This window comes from Polypterus senegalus, chromosome 5 (genome assembly GCF_016835505.1).
Source record: "Polypterus senegalus isolate Bchr_013 chromosome 5, ASM1683550v1, whole genome shotgun sequence".
NCBI lineage: Eukaryota > Metazoa > Chordata > Cladistia > Polypteriformes > Polypteridae > Polypterus > Polypterus senegalus.
In genome coordinates this window covers 106,690,837-106,710,200 of record NC_053158.1, presented here as the reverse complement: position 1 = coordinate 106,710,200, position 19,364 = coordinate 106,690,837, and the positions used below count along the sequence as shown (strand labels likewise).

Genomic DNA, 19,364 nt, shown 5'->3' with positions numbered 1-19,364 from the left:
GGTTAATGTCTGTAAGACAGCTCTGCCAATATAAATATTGCTTTCTGTGAATATACCTTAGTGATGTCCTTGTCGAGATTAAATTTATTTGTGCATCTAATTCTGCTAGAATAGGCACTAGTGACTTAGCATGTAAAAAGGGGGCTCAAAATAATATACACATTAACAAGCACGGTTCTCTTTAAAATTGTTCTTATCCTCTTATAGAATTTAGATTTAGAAAGTCATAGATTAAATTTAATGCAAATAAATTTAACAACACGTAAAAATGTTAGAATTAAATACATGAATGGGGAAGGGGGATAAAACTTAAAAGCATACCTTTTGAGAAGGACTTGGGAATTGTAGTCCACTTAGCACTGTCCATCTTCAGACATCATACGGAACAGATTAAGATGACCAATGGAATATTACGTTATTTAACACGATGCGCAGTATTCAAATCAAAGAACATTACTATTAAACTATGTAACATACTGTGTACAGCTTTTGTCTCCAGATTATTTAAAAAATAACTAATTTAATGTTTTCAGTTTAAGCAAATGTCTTTGTGAATTTCCCCTTGGGATTAATAGAGTATCTATCTATCTATGTAAATGTAGATTAAGAGGAGACATGAAGTGTTAAAAATTATGAAAGGGATTAGTACAGTGGATTCCAGCTGTTACTTTAAAATGAGTTTTTTTAACAAGAATATGGGGACACATATGGAAGATGGATTAAGGGTAAATTCCACACAAATACTGGGAAATATTTCTTAGCACAGTGAACCACAGGCATGTGGAATAAATTAACAAGAAGTATGATAGTGGTACTTTCGGGACCTTCACAATAAGGGAATGATGAGCTATGTTGGGCTGAATGGTCTGTTATCCTCAAAACTATTATGTTTTTAAGTGGCCCTGCTTTACTTAACTTTTGGCCCTTTACAATGAGCACCATCACAAAAATGCTTAATAGGGCAGCTGTATCACTCAGTGTTAGCTGTTTTTGTATTCCTTTCAAGGTGACCACAATCACAATGCTGTCTGTGACTCGCTTTGAAATAGGGCATTATTTTATATTTAATATTTTATAATGCACAGTGCAAATCAATACAAAACCAATTACAATCAGCCCACCTTATCCACGGCTTTGGTATCTGTGTTTCAAAACTATTAAAAAAAAATTCTCATAAAAGAATATTTGAAATTCCCGTATGCATCACTGACCATTAAATATGCACAAGAAACAACATGCACAGGCTGATGTCGCTGAGGTACGGCCTACCCAAAACCAGCCAATCCTCAATCTGACTGTATCAGCCCTTGTGTTGTCTTCATGAGTGCTACAAATCCTTTTTAACTTTAAATACACACAATAATTACCACAGGAGGGTGCTTTACATGGTAATTATTTTATCCATCAGTAGACTTCTTCATAATGAATAATATAACTAACAGCTTCATAACACTATCAAACAATAACAACTGAGACCAGAACCAACTGAATACCTACCACTCTAATTACTGAAACACCTTTATCAAATTTTAAGATTACTGGAATCAAAGCTTAAACCTTCAGTATCAAGGAACACCCACACAACATGTCATACCTATTGACCATGTAAATTCATTGTATGTGGATATAATGGTTAGAAATTAAAATGGACGACACTATTCCATTAGCCATTCATGGAAAACCCCTTTGCAACCCGGCATGCATACCTGAAAGAGGTTTTAAATGAGGTAAACTAGAAGTCTTCAAAATGGGACTGGTTCAACTGACAAAAGAACCTTCATTTGTTCTACATTTTTCATTTATCTTGATTTACACTTCAAATTGTTTTTTTTTTTCTCTCTTCTCAATTTCTTAACACCCGAATGGAATAGGCAGCAGTACCAGTGGTGCAGATCAAAATGACAAGAGTCCACACTGAGTGATGATGCCAGGCAAAGTCTGCTCACTTGTCTAAACATATGGGGATTATCTTGGCAGCAGGACTCTGACGAGACTTTCTGAAAAAACTGCTTGCAATGGAATTATCAGGTGATGACACCAGATTCACATGGACAGGCCACATGGCAGCCTGGTTTATACAAGGATTGTGTCTGTTTGGATCAACAGAATATTTCGAGTCTTTAAAGAATACTTACTTTTGATGATTTTCTTTTTTGATTTGGAGAAAACAAGAACACAAGTTCATTCTTGTTTCAAACAAGAACCAGTGACCATTAATGAGTCATGTGAAATACTGATATTTTTCCAGTACAATTAGTAAATATGTTCCATACTTTTTTCTCCTCTTTTTAGTCCCTCTAATTTTTATCTGTTACAAAACAGAGTATTCAAATTGCAGAACTACTATCATCTGACATCTCTTGTGAGATGTAGTCTTCGTAGAAATGTAAATCGACACAAAGGTGCTACGTTGTTGGAAGGAATGTGCTTGATTTTTTTTTTTTGGAGCAGACCACCAGTATCCACACATGAGCACTAAGTCAATGCCCATTTCAAAAAATGTTCAAGCCCCTGAAGTGTTGAAGACAGATAGAATAATTATTTAAAGCATCCTCTCAAGCAACCTCAGTCAATCAGTTGTTTATAGTGTGTTTAGTCTGGTGGTTTACAATACAAACATGCAAAGTAGAATAAGATAACCAAATAACTGAAAATATCAAGATTCAAAATTACTTTCAAATTTTTCATCCACCCATTTACTTTATTAAGACTTTATTAAGTTTGTGGTCTTAGGGAACCAGGACATGTATGTCAGGTAGTACTATGCTCAAAGTAAGAACCAAACCAAGATGTGGCACAAGTCCTTCACTGTGCACACCCATGTACATGTCCACACTCCCTCACATGGGCCAACTTGCTGTCGCCAGTTTACCTAAATTGTACACCTGTGGGATACAGAAGAAAAACTGAATTATTTGGAGAAATACATGCAAACACCATATAGTCCAGATGGGGGTATGAATCCAGCTTCAAGGTTTAAAACCAAGGCTCCAACTCCGGTCTATATTTTCCCAATTTTAGCTTATTTATTTTGATATTTTTATTGAATCTTTTTTTGATGCTTTTTATTTGTAGATGTTTCAAGGTTGTTTAATTTGCCATTTTACATTAGCTTTTTTCTATTTTATAATTGATAAGTGTATTTATATTTGCTTTTTTCTTGTTATTGACATTGTTCTTTATATGTTTAGTCCAACAGGACAGACACTGTGAACCTGCAGCTGCCTCTCCCCACATAAATGTAATTTTAGTGTCAAATCATGTTTAGGGATGCTTAACATGTATAAATCCTTTAAAAACTCAAAGACTCAAGACTCAAAAGTCACAATTTTGTCCCAGTCACATTATTTTTCTTATGGGTGTATTATAGTAAAAGTATACACACATACACAGAGGGAAAGTAAAAAGAGGCACTCTCAGTTAATATGCAAGTGAGCTATGCTTTATATATTTCGTCTGTAATGAAAATAAGCCTGTAACAATCCTACTAAGAAAGGATCTTACCTTGGTTATTTATACACTTTGGAAAAGAAAACGGTAGTTTTTACTTTTAACCATTTGTACACAGTGATTTGGTGTAACCATCGATAAAAGATGCAATATAAATAAGCGTTGATGATTGACAAGGGTAAAGGTGGCATGGCGCCTATTTAGTACTACCACTAAATACTGTGAAGTTTTTATTGTGGAGTTGAGAAGGTCATTTTAATGCATTTTGTTGATCAAGCAGTCTAGCAACCCTACCAAACCCTCATTTCGTGGTTGTTGTGCCGTCTGTGTGAAGTTTCTACATTCCCTGGAGGCTCCAGTTTCCTCAAACAGTCCAATGACATGCTGGCAGGTAGACTGGTGATTCTCATATGACCGGGCTTGGGAGTATACATGTACACTTTAACAAGTGCTGCTTGGTAATCCCTGGCATTCAGTGCAAAACAGCTGGGTAGAGAAAATGACTGATGACTCTGGTATACCTTGCAGCCATTTGTCTGAAGTCTTTTCAACAGAGCAATAGCATGTTCACCATATGGGGACTAAATGAGATATTCCTTGCATATTCACCAAAAAAAAAAAAAACTAATTTTCGGTGAATGGTTCCTTTGTTATCATCTCATGGGTAATATAAACACCTACCTGCTATAACCCTGGTCTTACATACAGTAAAATACTACTGCTGGATCTTAAGATGCCTGTTGTGAAAATCTTTATTGACTTAGAAATAAAAAAAAAAGAGACAACAAAAATTAGTAAGTTTTCTGAAGAGGTCAACATTTTGCTTTCATATGTAATGTATACCTAAAATTATATTTTATTTGTTATTATTTTAAATGTCTAATTGTTTCTGAAGCAGCAGGATGTGGTCCTTCCCGTCCTCTACTTGTCTTATAGAAGTTTAACATTCACATTACATCTTACATAGGAGATGGGGAGAAGGATCACCTTGATTCAGATCACCTGCTGACTCTTTCTCAAGCCTCCAATTAATCTACTTTCCTGGTAAAACCACCTTTTTTAGCAAGTATCTATTTTCTGCTCTTCGCCAAGAGAATGAAATACCTGTTGAAAATCCATATTAATGCTGGAAAAATATGGAAACTCCACATAGATAGTGAGTCTGACAGTACACAGTCCAAGATACTTCAAACTTTAAGGAAGCAGCATGAGCCACTTTAAAACCATTTCACTCAAGACAAAAAGGGGAAGCTCTGTCTTTATATATGCTTTAAAGATAAATTCTCGACTTTCCTTTAGACAAAATGCCATGGATACTGAAAATAAATTTCAAGAAATGTTTCATCGCTTGCCTCAGTACGATGCATTTTCTGATGCTATTAATTTCAGAACAGTGCCATGTGAATTAAGAGTCTACCCCAGCCATGCTAGATGAGGAGCAAACATCAGTCTTAGATGGAGCAAAAATACATTACGAGTAAATACACATCCACACTCATTCACAATCGCCAATTCCGGACTGCCAATCAACCTAATAAACAAATCATTCGAATTTAGGAGGAAGAAGACCTGTCCAAAGACAACATTCAAATCTCAGACAGTGGAAAGGTCAGGAATCAAACCTATGTTTCAAAAAAGGTGAGGCAACGGCAATAGCCACCAATGTCACTATGCTTTCTCTAAATTACTGTATATAATATGGCTGACTACTCATTGTCACCCCTTCCGGCAAAGCATAAGGGCCAGTGTTACCCAAAACTGGAGCCAAGTGGTAGAAAGTTTATAGATTTTGGGGAAGGAAATGTAACCTAGTAAAACATTTATCAGAGATATTATATTTACTGATTTTATTTAATCAAGGAGACATCAAGGTAGCCAATCTTACATTGATTTTTGCTAGTGGATTGGCAGGTTTTTATAGCTTGTGTTGTAACCTTCTCCTCCACAACAAACACAACTTAAATTTGTTCATTATATATTCATATGAAAGCCAATCATCACAAAAATACAAAATTCTGAGCTAACTTGCCCCAATCCCTAAGGCACTGGACTCTAAACATTGCCACTGCAATTAAACAGTGACTCACTGTGCGAGCCACAGAAAGTCAACTTACCTGTCAATCCACCACTTGGACAAACAGCTATAGTATGCATTTAAGATTTAATGGCCACTTTGGACAAAAACATATTACATTTATTTGTTTAGAAAAAGGCTTTTCATAGATTCTTTAAAATTACTTGTATATTGTATAGCCATGTCTACTTTTAACTTTGCTTTCTTTGCATATTTAAAACAGATGAATGGAGCAAATCTGAAGACAGGAACTTATGGCACAGTAAAAAGGATAGTAATTACTTTCACTAGAGAAGCATCAGAGCCCGTTGATGTCACTTAGGAAAAACACTCGCAACGGGCCTACAGAATAATAAGCTAATGTGATGTTCTGATAACAGGAAAGTGGAGGTGGTCTGAACTGGAAAAATTTCCACAACTTTTAATTGGTGCCATTAGGCCAAACACAAACCCACAGTGTACTATTTATAGCAGGATCATCTACACTTCATTGCCTGAGAAGCACAGGCTCCCCTTGTTTCCATCACCAATCTGCTTTTTTTCCCCCCCATCACAGAGCCTTCTGGCAGTAGCGATGACTGCCAGGATGCAGATTTCAATGAATTTCGCAATCTTGCCAAACAAATTACTTCAGCAATAGTGTCTGCCAGGCTTTAAGACGTATTACTTACTGTCTAAAAAAGAAACAATTTGGGGACAGTCGGCTGCAGCAGGATTCTAAAGGACGTAGTAAAACACTGACACATTTCCATCATAAAGCTGAGGTGACCCCAGGACCCACTTTATCAAACTGAGCAACTCTTAGTAACCAGCTCTGAGCTCCTGCACAATTAGTTTCATTAACTTTTCATTCACCTACCTGCTTGCTAGGCACTGTAAAGATCATATGACCCAAATTCATGTTGAAGTGTCTTTTGTAAAAGGTAAATTGACAATTTCTCAAAGACAATTACATAAACAGACATGTGTTAAATCAAATGACAAATGTCTTCAATCCATTCATCAACAGATACCTGGCACCACAGCAACACTGTCAAATATATTTCGTGATAAGTTAGATGGGGGATTTCTGCTCGTGTCTTTCTTCTTTTTCTTGCTTCTGGGTTGAATCTTGTTTTGCTTTTTTACGTTCATATTTCTTTTTTATATGTGTTATGTTATTATGATTTTTTTTGTTTGAGCAATATGCCACTATAATGTTTTGCTTTTTTAAAAGTAAGTAAAAATTAACAAAACAAAAATATATTTAATGACAGCCTGTTTATTAAAATTAATAACAAGTTCATATCTTCTGCTATATGTGATTTCCAGGTTTAAATTATATTTCTCTTGGTCACTGTTGTGGAGGACGGACGGCTCCCTTACCCAACTGGGACAACTTTACAGTAGAAGGACCGGGCGAAAAGATCGTGTACAGGGCATTATCTCCCCCAGACAAACAGGCAGCATTCCTGGATCCCAGGGAACGCTAGGACTTGGAGTTTGTGGGCTCAGCCCTGTTGGGTTCTGGGGGTGCTACCAGGGGGTGTTGCACTGACTGGTGAGTCCTACTTTGCTGTGCTCCCACCTCACCCAGAAACTGTTTCTGGAACTGCTAACAGGACACTGGAGGTACTCCCGGATGCAGCATAAAAGGAGCAGCCTCACTTCACTCTGGAAGCCTGAGTTGGGAGGAGGAGGAGGACGGAGGTTGCTGGAGAAGCGGACATGGCAGAGACAAAGAGAGAAAAGTGGTTTACTTGGTGCATACTTGTATTGTGTTTGTGGCTGTGATGGGAAACACTTGGGAGAAGAGATTCCCATGAAAAACTAAATAAAAAGCCTGTGTTGTGCTGGACTTGTGTCTGTGTCGGGTGTTAGGGAGCTGGAGAGCCCCTACAGGTCACACTGTATATAGTGCATTTTATTTTTGGCAAAAATGCAGACCAATTGCTTGTATCCCATATGTCTTTGCAAACATACTCATGACAAGACTCTGAATTTTAACTTTAGTTATCCTGAACTGTGCAACTGTGTAAAACGCAGAGGTTACCCAATAGTAGCAATGTTAAGCTTTGAGGCACAGGCTAGACTGAGGAGTAGGCACTCAGATATGACATAATATCATCATCTTTGTCACACACTTTTTTTCCAAATTGAAGTGTGAAAGAAAAACTTAATAAACCACTTAAGTGAATTCAACCACTAAATCAGCTTTTTAAATTCAGAAATGCCAAACATATTCAAAGGATACAAAGAATAAATTTAATAAGAAATGAGTCTAACCTGATCTTCATTTTTTAATATGGTATTTTCTTTTTTCTCTCGCCTATGCTATTTTATTTGAACATGATAGCTGGCAACAAATTCACACAGGGCAAACCAAGCCTTAACTTGCATTAGACAGACATTGTAATTCTGCAGTGGATTTAGAACTCATAACCATTCTAACACAAAGCAGGATACTGGCAGATTAGAGTGAAGACAAGGCAATTTCGATCAAAAAAAGCTCAACACACTGTCAGACAGATGAGCGGTTTAGACAAGATTAAAAAATCCCTTTCTGGAAATTATAATCAACAGAATGCACCAGGCATAGTGTACCTCAATGGAACAGAAAGTCAAAACACTCAAAAAAAACATCCATTTTGAAATGTCATGTTTATCATCATTAAACAGTGGCAATTAATTTGCTGGTTCTGGCTTACATGCACATGTACTGTGTTTTGTCCTTTTTTTGTGTATCGGTTAAGAATATCTCTATTTAGGTAGCAGTATTCCTATAGTCACTCTATTCATTCCTGTGTTTCTTAAACAGCAATATTCAAGTAAACTTTAGAAACTGAGGATACATTAAGTCAATGCTCAATATAAAAAGTACAATATATTCTGAATAAACTCAATGACAAATTGTTTCCGCTGTAGATTTGGTCCATACGTTTTCATCACTGCTGCATTATAAAGTGAGGACCCGCTGAGGGGCCACTTTCTTCTGTGGCTACAGTTTTTATCTGGTTACTCCTCTGGGTTGCATCTTACATCCCAACCAAAAGACTTATGACAAATCACTGATTCTAAATTAGCCCTGTATGAGTTAGTGTAGTTAGGTGCATGTGCATCACTCTGTGGTGAACTGATGTCCCATTCATGATCGGTCCCTAATTTGCTTCTAATTATGGAAGGATAGTGATACAACAGAAAAAGTTAACTCACAACAATGAATGACGCAATGCTATTCTTACATTCAATGTGTATTCAACCATGTCTTGTAATCTTATTAGTTTTGTGACGTTCTTGTGTTCTCACTGCAAAGGGGTACACAAGGCTAAAGAAGCAATATCAATTATGCTTTTATATTGATATTTACCTCATACATTAAGAGCTTAAATGAATCTGTTGCTACATACTGCATGACATTGACACTAAGTAATGGTAATACTGGTGGCAAGAATGGAGATTAGGAATTTGTCAGTTTCAAACACAGGACTGATTTAAGCCTATTTAGGCTTGTCACGGTGCAGCCTGGATGTCCCCCTCTCCCACATTATCAAAAATTCACTAATATATCTAAGCACTATTCTGCACCTCTCATCAACTTGCCCCAGTGACTAATCTGAGCTTTACTGAAAGCAATCCTCATTACTTTCATTTCTTAAACTGATAAACCTTCTAGTTGGTCTGCATGCTGTACAAAATGTATACAGCTAGCTGGGCACAGAACTTAAGGAAAACAGATGGGATTTCCCCTGCTAAGTTTTTAAATAATCAGGGGAAAACCAACAGAGGTATTTATGTACTGATGATCAGTAACTAATCTGCAGATGAATTTAAATTATCAGGGGTGCTGTACAGCCCAAGACAAAAACATGCATTTGAGTTTCTAGTCTGGCTATTTTATTCTGCAAGCATAAGCTTTCCTGAAAAAGCTATTGAAACTACTGAAAAGGCAGATGTAAGTCTATTCCTGCCACTAGACTTTAGTTGGCACTCACCTGCTAATGCACAGGTTTATAGATTGCTTTCAATATGGTGAAATAAACGCCTGAGTATATCATTTGCTACTTTCCTGTTGGTGGGAGAAACCTCACCTGCAATCCACACCTTTGGTTGGCCAATGCAGTGCTACTAATGGATTCTGCTGCTCTAGCACTCTACCTAGCATAATGGAGAACTATTACATATTTGAACTATTATTTCAGCAGGTAGGCACTTCTGGTCAGAGTGGGAGAACTCAAGGAGGAAAGCGCCTTCCACTTGCATGGCAGAACAGTAACAAACAACTACGATGAGATATCGCAATCTTAACAAGACCCTCTTTTAACCTGCCTATCATGTTTAAATTGATATTGATAAACCAAATTTAAGGTCAATGAACACAAAGAATATTTATATGGGGAGGCCGCTGCTAAAGCAAATTAGCATTTATGAGCTCCTCTTATAAGTGATCACTCCTAATTGTTTGAATGAAAATAAATTAAATTGACATCAGACAACACTTGCCTCATTGCCTACAGAACACACACTAAATACAAAAGCCCCGTACTAGTTACCAATTACTTTGAAAATATTCATATTGACAAAAATGCAATTAGTTTTTTCTAATAAAGCTCATTTTCATTTATAACCTAATCTCACCAAATAATAAAAAATCGGCTTACTGAACAGTCATTTTTTGACATATGTTTGAATGCAACAGTACAGATAGTGAAGGGGGTTTACTTTGTGTAATTTAAAGCCCCCACACCCATTTAATTACTGCATTAACATTTTAATTGAGTCATAGCCAAAATCACGGTACTGTAAAGCAAACCATCTGGTGTTTGTTTATGTGTTATTTAAAAACAGCCATGTCTGAGGCAGCAGTCTCATCAGATATTCATATATATATAAACTGAGAGAAATGGGAAACAGAGATACAACATTGATTCTGACTGAAATAAAATAAGACATATATGTATATATAGCCTTTCAGCACAGATAAATGTTCACGTATGGGAAGCTCACAGCAGTAACCCACACACCTATCATAAAACCGGAACCCAAAACATGACTTTATAACATGGCATAGTTGGGAGCAATGGTGAATTCCCACAACTACATGTTTGAATAACCTTAAAATAAACAAACATTACCAAAGAGGATACAAATCACTTCAGTGGGCTAAAATAAATATAATGTTAGCATTAATGAAAATGAAAGAGTTAACTTCAGGATAACTGTTTCAAATTATTCTCCTAACCACTGACACAAAAAATGGTCTTTCATTACTTAGAAAAAAGCCATGAAAATGAAAAGCCTGTATAAAGCCAATATTACAGTATTCTAGTTTATTAGACACTATTCATTGTTAGTAATGAATGTAATGTGAGACTATCCACATAGCCAATGTATATGCAGCATATGTGTACTATATAGTAAACAACCCTTAGCCTGACTATACTATCAAATTCAACCCTAGTACTGTGCTAATAGTAATCCGGATGGTTGTTTCATTTAACATTACATTTTCCAAAAATGTAATGACTTTTTTAACAAGAAAAACTGTGAATGTATAAAATGCCATTTTAATCCTAAATCTAACAGGGTACATATATTAAAATATGCTAGTGGCATGAGCATTCTCATACTCACTTAATTCGTCTCAGAATAAAATAGATGTTTTGTGTGTGAGATGCTTGACAGGCTAAAATGTTTAATTAATGCTACACATAAACTTTGATCAATCAATTAATGTCAAATTTCAAAAATGGTCATATTAGTAATGAAAACTCTACATCATAATGATGCAAAGAGTAATAAATGGCAATTCCCATAGGTTTAAATTCAGCAGCATTGCCACAAACAGATGTGATCTTTAAGAGTATTTACCACCTGAAATGATGACATGCAAATATAATTTTCTACTGTGCATGAATCCTTAAGGATACCCTAAGAAATTTACAGACCAAAAGCATTCCACATTCAGGCTTCAAAAGATGGAAAGTAGAAAAGTCTGTGTTCATAAAATGCTTCAAAAATAAACCCAGCTGCAGTAAAAAATGCAACTCTGCTAAAACTGTAACTTATCACAAAGTCTTCTTTCCATGTGCTGCCAGTAATTATGCAATTAACCAAAAAGTAGCTTGAACAGGAACTTACCAAATACATGTATGTACAGACCTGGGGTCTCACGCATAATGCCGTGCGTAGAATTCGCACTATAACATGACGTAAGCACACAAGCGGAAATGTACTTACGCACAAAAAAATCCAGATGCATAAATCTGTGCGTTCACCAACTTCCACATTCTTCCGCTACATAAATCCCGGTCAGTGTGAAAAGAAACGCACATGCGCGCGCCTACTGTCCCGCTCCATCTCCTCCCAGAATTACGCCTCTTTGAATATGCAAATCAATATAAATAGCCCTTAAGATCAGGCTTCTGTGAAAAGACAATGGCAAAAGTACGAGGGAAAATAGAAGAATTTCAGCGAATACCAAGTGGAGGCAAGGAAAAACTTACTATTTGTTGGTTTAAACAGTGGTATAAACAAAAGGAAGTTGATCGAGTGACATATGTTCACAAAGTTGCACAGTGCCCGAAATAAAAAAGAAGTTGTCACATATCAAAGTCGCCATGAAAAGGAGTCGTAGCCCACCGTCTGAGTGTCATGTGAAATTTTATTAGGGTACAGAGAAAAAAAAAGGCACACAGTGGGGGAAAAAGCACGAAATGTCAACTTATCTCGAAATTTCCACTTTAATCACGTAGTTTATTTTGTCAATAAAGTAGAAAATCATAAAGTTCATCTTAAAATCGTTTCATTTGCTAGTTTCTCAAATGCCATCGTAACTAAAGTTGCATATCAAATGCTTTGTTTTGTATTAGTTCTTCTATGTGTGTGAATCACTACGTGCTTCTGGGCTTTCTCTTCCTCTAACAGGACACAGAATCCATTACATTCGTAACATTAAAGCTCTTTGAATAATTAAAATACTGAGAAGTACACGTGATATCATTTTCATGATGATAGGAGTTAAAGTATGTTATTAAACATGGGAACACGGTGGCACAGTGATTGTTCATGTCTCACGCAAGATGCTTGCTGCACCATGCGCGACCTTCGATGAAATATTTTATTACAGAAGCACTGTCTCTTTCAAACGTACTAAACCCCAATTCCTGTCCTTACTTTTCTTTCTCCAAATACCCAATCGCCACACAATCAGCTCTGTAATAGACGTTAAGCCATCTGTAAGCTTAGAACGTCGATTCTTCAAAACTTTTAAGGAACATTGAAATGTCTTTGTAATGTTTAATTATTCTATCCATCTATCCTTCCAGTGTCGCGCCAGCCACAGCAAGAATACAGCGCGAGGGAGGAACAATCTGAGAACGAAGTTCCAGCTCCTGGCTAGCGCTGCGGCAACGTGTACTTTTATCTGTATAATATAATAAACATATTTTGCTGCATTTCATCTTAAAAACGATATTGTCATCATATGTAAATACGCGCTTTACAAAGTGGCTCAGGTTGTTCAACATTATAACTGTATCGCAAGTTTACAGTGAGGTGACTGTACTTAAAAGTACAGATAGTTCGACAAGGAGCACTTGATGGACTGATGGAGCGTGTTTAGAGTTCTTGTGATGAAACTGTTTCTGAACCGCGAGGTCAGTACAGGAAAGACTCTGAAGCATTTGTCAGATGAGAGCAGTTCAAATAGCAAATGGCTGAGGCAGCATGTGCTTGATGCGGTATACTGATAATTCTCTTTCCGATCAGCTGCTGTACAGCTGTGATTCACACTCAGCTACAGTGATATAAATACTCCGAGGGGTGCAGTGAGAGTAATATGGAAAAAGATGATCTGATGTGGCAACCCCTAATGCAAGCAGCTGAAAGAAGAAGAAGGTGCAGTGAGAGTAACAATGCTAAAGCAGTTATGGTATTTGGAATAGTTTTACCATTCTGTGGACAATTATATTGTTACAGGTTAAGTTCAATCAGATGCATTAAACTAATAAACAATATGCGGTTAATTTCAGTGTATTTATAAAGCCGCGTCAGGGATGTGGATATGAAAATGAAAGATAAACCACATAGGAACAGTAGCACTGGCTTTCACGCTGGGTGCCGCCAGTCTGCAAAACTGAGCAGAGAACTTGTGTACGACAGGGTATGAGCTACCGTGGAAATGTGCGTGGCTTTACGCCAAGTTTAGGTTTTATACATCGCGATTTGAACGTGGAAACGTTCTTACGCAACATGTCTGTGTGTATGCACCGTTTATACATGAGGCCCCTGGTGTTGAGCATTTTATTGCAATTTCCAATGTCAAGGCCTAATTCCCAAATATTTGGTTATATGAATAATAAGCAAACATGGATGCAAGTGAGAGTGAGAGAGACGTAAGCGATAATATAAAAAACAGTTTACGACTAGCTTGTTCATTTAGTAGAAGTTTGCTTGTTTTCTAGGGTATGCCATTTCAAGACAAAGTTGAACCAACCGAACTTCCTCAAGGATCAGAAACTACGCCTTTAAGTCACAGAGCCATCCCAAAGCGACTTTGTCTCAAAATAAATTAATCATGGGTTGACCTTGGCCATCAAGCCACAAAGTTTATCCGTCTCATCTTGGCATCACAATTGACTTGGGTGTTAATTGAACTGTTTACAGTTAATAAAAGCAGTTTCACTCTCACTAGATACCCTTATTATAAAGAGTGGGGTAAAATGCTCTGATTATGTTAGGAGAACTAGACACTGCTGAAAATTGCCTTTATATGTTGGTTTTATGAATGTACATGCACACCATATGAAAACTGGATGTAGTGCCTAGCCGGTTGGTTAATGACTTTCAGCACAACAGGCATAATGGAGTGAAGTTTGGCAGAGATATTCCTGACCAGTTCCCTGAGAAATATCAACAGGCAGCCTATATAAACTGAAGAAACAAAAAAGTTCTTTTGTACAAAATACACAGCACTGACCCCATTACAAAAGGGACTCAAATATGTACATAACTATCAGTTTTGAAGTATAACATTGTTTGTCTGTGCACATTCAAATAACTGCCACTTGAAATAAATTCTTAAGCAGAATGAATTTTCTTACTTGATCAAAGGTATAGTCAATTCCCAGCTTCTACTTCTGTGTATAGACTGGTCAGTTGCCCTCAATATACTCACTTTCTCCTCTATGTGCATAAACAAGCTTTATAAATCTGAACCAAGGAATCCAAGCTAGATTCAAGGCTAACTTCCCATTATTACCTACAGAACAGTTCTATCTAATAATTGTGGAAATCTCTGACAACATCTATATGTCTGGTAGAATCCTCACATCTTGTTTCTAGTCCTTCTTTCTCTCTCCTCCACTTCAGTTCCCTTTGAATAATCTCACCTCTGGCATAGCACTTAAAAACTGGCAATATCTCCCCAATAGCAGGCATTGAAGTGTGAAATAAATACACATTCCTTCAAACCTTCACAGAGAAATAAAACTTAAACTGTTGGTTATTTACGACTAAAGACTCACTATTGAGGTAACTCATTTAATCAAACAAGTTGTTCATTTAACAGCAGGGGCTGACTTCAAATTTAAAAAACGGTTAAAGAAACATATTGTGGCCACTGTGGCACTTCAGGACTGGGGATCCTGATCTCTGCCACCATACTTCTAAGGAAGAAAACAGCACAAACAACACTGACTTGAGGAAAGTTTATGAGAAATCTAAAAAATAATCCCTACAGAAGGAAAAAGGAACATGCGTAAAGTGACTTTCAACAACAACTTCCAAGAACATTTCTAAACAAGTTTTAGAATACCCCAAATGAAAATGAGAGTTAAATCCTAAAACATCATCCCACAGAGTTATAGTAAGAGAGGTGCAATAAATGAGTGTGGAATTAGTGCTGAATATAAGTGCTCCCCATAAAGAAGAGATCTGAGAAATATGAATGTTTTGTCAATGCTAAGCTACCATTATTAAAAAATGTATGTGCATTAAAAATATATTTAAAAAGAGATTTTCAATTATGGAATCAAGAAAGAAACTTAAGGCTTTGTTTTCCTTATTTGTACTGCTTGGGAGCAACTGATGAATTTTAAAACTAAGAAGGGTACGTGGAATAAAGAGTTACAAAAAACATCTGTCTCCAAAACTACCAAACTCCTGTATGTATTAATTTTTATAAAGGTATGAGTTTTAAATTTTAAGTGTATTCCATTTAAGCTACATAGCTTCCTAAACAAAATGATGGGCACTGCAATGAAGTAATTCTGTAATGCACTTTAAGCTACATCGTTGTATGAAAATGTTTAATATAAATGAATGTTGTTGCAAGCATTTTTTCCATGCATGGAAATTTTCTATTACTACTTGAAAACTTCCATTAGCACACTAACATACTGGGTTATAGTTATTGAACTTGACAATGGATAAGGCAACCACTTGTTAGACATTTGTCTTTTTAATTTAAATCAAGAACCAAAGAATTATTATTGTTTTCATTACATGGGGATAGCCACAAATATTTACACACCACTGTGTACATATGGCTATTAGGAGCACTGCAGGAAAGTAAATGATATTTTGCATCTTGATATCACTGAATAGTTTTTTTTTTCTTTCTCATCGTAAAACTTGCTGACATGCTGTAACAACTAGCACATCCCAGCCATTTCTTGTTAAAACCGAACAGGTTAAGTGAGATCATGAGGTTATCCAAATAACAGGGTATTGGAGTCTAACGCATATTTCAGCATTTTTACTCCTAAATGTTGATGTCTCTGTCGGTGAACACAAGTTTTTTGAATCTTATTTTTACTCCAGCGCTCTAAATTCATCCAAGTCAAACATGGAAGAAAGGTCAGTTTTAATAGCCGGTGAAAGCATTCCAAGTTACTGGGAATGAATATGACCGTTTACACGCATAACACTATACGAACTTGTTCCAGACTAGCCGTTAAAAACGCCTGGGTCATGAAGGCTGCGTTTGCTTAGGCACAACACTCCGTACAAACCCAGGGTAAATATTTTTATTTATTTAACCAAACCAACCAAAAATTTACAAGGAGAAAAAGTGAGGGCAGCTCCAAAATGCAGCAGAAAAATACAGTAATCTTCCTACGTATAAACTCAGGAGTCAGCAAGACTGGCAAAGTTGACCTGCTTCTACAAAATAAAAATGCACAATGGCCACTTTAATTTGGTACGTAAAATAAAATCAGGTCACGATAGAAGCGGCAGTCGAACAACGAAATGAAAGTTGTTACAATAGCAATAAGGAAGGAATCTCTATTAAAAAAAACAGTAAAACTGGACGAATACGAAAGGCACATTATACCCGTCTTACTACTCCTCGGACATACTTCCTACTCTCCTGTTCCTTTACTACGGTTGCTTCCTGAGACAGGTGTGCCGGGGGCGTGGCGGGGGTGTGGCTCTAAACTTACTGCCTATTGGCAGCTGCACTCGAGCTCAGTTGTGCTCAATTAACAATCCTCTTTTTTTTGTTTACAGTTCCCACTTTTAGAACTGGGTACGAACTTTGCACGCTTTTGTCTAAGACTACAATTTTTCGCATTGACCAAAAGGAAATGATAATAAAGTAAATATGGTAGACTGGTGTGTGGAATGAAATTTTGCACGTCACACTACTTGTACTTGTGACACGAACGAGTTACAATGTATAGTATTTCACTCTCATGAGACAATACAATGTAAATATTTTGCCACGAAATCTGAAGTATGCCAACTGCACAACAATTAATATTCAGCCATACATATTCGACCATTCTTATGGCGAATTACGTACCCATCCACCGTTGTCTTGGATCCAGTTGTGAAGGGGTCCGTTCAGATAGTCCGTCATCCAGTCAGCGATATGGTCCACTTGTGAGGTCATTTCCCGATTGACGCTTTCCACGCACATGGTACCTCCAAATTCGAAAAAAGCCACAATGCGACCCCAGTTCACACCATCCCGGAACAGTTCCTCGGCTACGGCGGCGAATTTTCTCCGGGCAGTGCTCGGGGTAAGGTGCAGCTGGCCGGACATCTCCGCGAAATCCCGTTGGTACCGTCGGGAGATCTCGTCGCCGGCATCCCGGAGCACCCCATGTATAGCGGTGTGGGGATCCCCTGGGCGGATCTGTAAAGCGCCCGGTCTCCTTGGGGGCTGCTGAGGTGAGTGGGAGGAGCTGAGTGAACCATTATTGGGAGACTCGCGCTCCCTGAGCACATGGGCTTCCCACTCGTAACCCATTCGAAGGAGCCGCTCACGGATGTAGAAAGACACGATATTCCAGTTGTCATAGGGGACCCTGTTACTCGCCATAGCAAGACAGAGTCTAGAGATACGGATCTGGAAGCTTCGTTAGCGGATTATGCGGAACGCATTTTCCATGCCAAAAAAGTAGCAGACAAGGATGTTGTGCGTTGCCCACCGCTGCAAAGAAAATGGAGCAACTATTTCACAGTGGGTGGCAGTTGTATCTGTGGATTCGCTAAGCTAGGTGGCCCCAGTTCAGTCTTCGCTTATTTCTTCTTCTTCGTCAGGACTTCGTGCCCTCCTTCCCCTGCAGAGTGCGTGCATTCTCCAGATTTTAAACAACGAAATTTACTGTCAATTTCAAACCACTAGCCACAACCTCTCTGCCCGCAGTCACCTCACGTGCAACTTACACGCCTGCTGTCCCTCGACTCGATGATCTCTGCGTGGAAATGCAGCATGTGGGAGAAAAAAAGTTCCCACGCTGCCGTATTACATTCACAGTCCACGGTGGCTTCAGGTCAGCTGTGTCGTCTCCGACCAGAACGAAGCTTTTCAGGGCTTACACTCAGGAATGCAATCGGATAGGAATTCCTCCTTTGATCCAGGCTAAAACGCCCCTTTCAGCAATGTGGAATCCAGACGCAAAATATCCAGTGTTCGCAACCCTTGAATTATTTTTATTATCTTCACTGGTTATCGCTTGCAGAGCAAAACAATTAGTAAAATAAAAGTATCCCGTGTCGTACGGAAAGCACTGAGTACGCCCGGGCTTCCCTTCCTGGGTTTAATTATTCCAATGACATTTGCCACCTCGTAAAGACGGAAGAGAAAGCTGAAAAAAATGCAACGAGCTTTTATTCCGTAAAATGAGAGGAACCCCGCGCGTTTTACAGGATATCCGGCCTGCAGGGGCAAAAAAGGGTGCCCGCAGTCCAGGTGACCGGTCGTGTTGAGCCTCCTGTCAGTGGCAGCAGAGTCGGGCAGCGATCTGCAGCGCTCACGCTCTTCGGCTCCCTCTGCATCTCGCTATATAGCAGCGACTCCTTCCACTCTGCGATTTCCTCTACGTCATGGTCATTCACTAAAACTTCGCGTTTGGCAGGGGTATCGGCGTGTAGGCGACAACGAAAAGAGCAAGAACAGACTCTGACAGGGAAGCTGGCAGGCACTCACCTGCCTTTGACCTCACGGAGCATTTGCCTCCTTACGCTGCCTTCGGGAAATGGGGCACAGGAGCCATGTCGGAGCTTGATTGTGCTGCTACAGCCCCGCGAGCTCCGTGTGGCACTCTTCTTTCTGGCTTTATGTTTGTTCAACTACAGAATTGCTAGTATTATTAACTACACCGTCTCCGCCAACTGGCCACGTATTTTAGAACGTAATTACAGAAATTCGCACATGCAAGATTCATCTTGACGTGTGCAAATGCAGAAAAGATGAGCTTTACGGAACAGAGAAACAGACTTGAACAACTTTAGCACAAATTATATTAAGAAAAATATTGTCTCCCTAAAAGCGAATTCCTGGAGAAATGGTGAAATAATCAAATACCCGCTTTAGTCTCTCTCAAATAAGATAAATACAGCGTATATTTGT

The 19,364-nt window shown here is 38.1% G+C and overlaps 1 protein-coding gene across 3 annotated transcripts in view; it reads right to left on the bottom strand.

Moving 5' to 3' along the window:
- The window catches only part of bcl2b (BCL2 apoptosis regulator b), a 229,059-nt gene extending 210,000 nt beyond the window's left edge, over positions 1–19,059 (bottom strand). For 2 of the 3 annotated variants that reach the window (XM_039753199.1, XM_039753201.1), the window contains exon 1: positions 17,310–19,059. In XM_039753199.1, the coding sequence (XP_039609133.1) occupies positions 17,310–17,831 (522 nt within the window). In that variant the 5' untranslated portion in view covers positions 17,832–19,059. Of the gene's footprint in view, positions 1–2,285; positions 2,886–17,309 lie in introns of those variants that run through there. The other variant, XM_039753200.1, reaches the window with a different exon arrangement.
- Positions 19,060–19,364: the final 305 nt, after the last annotated feature.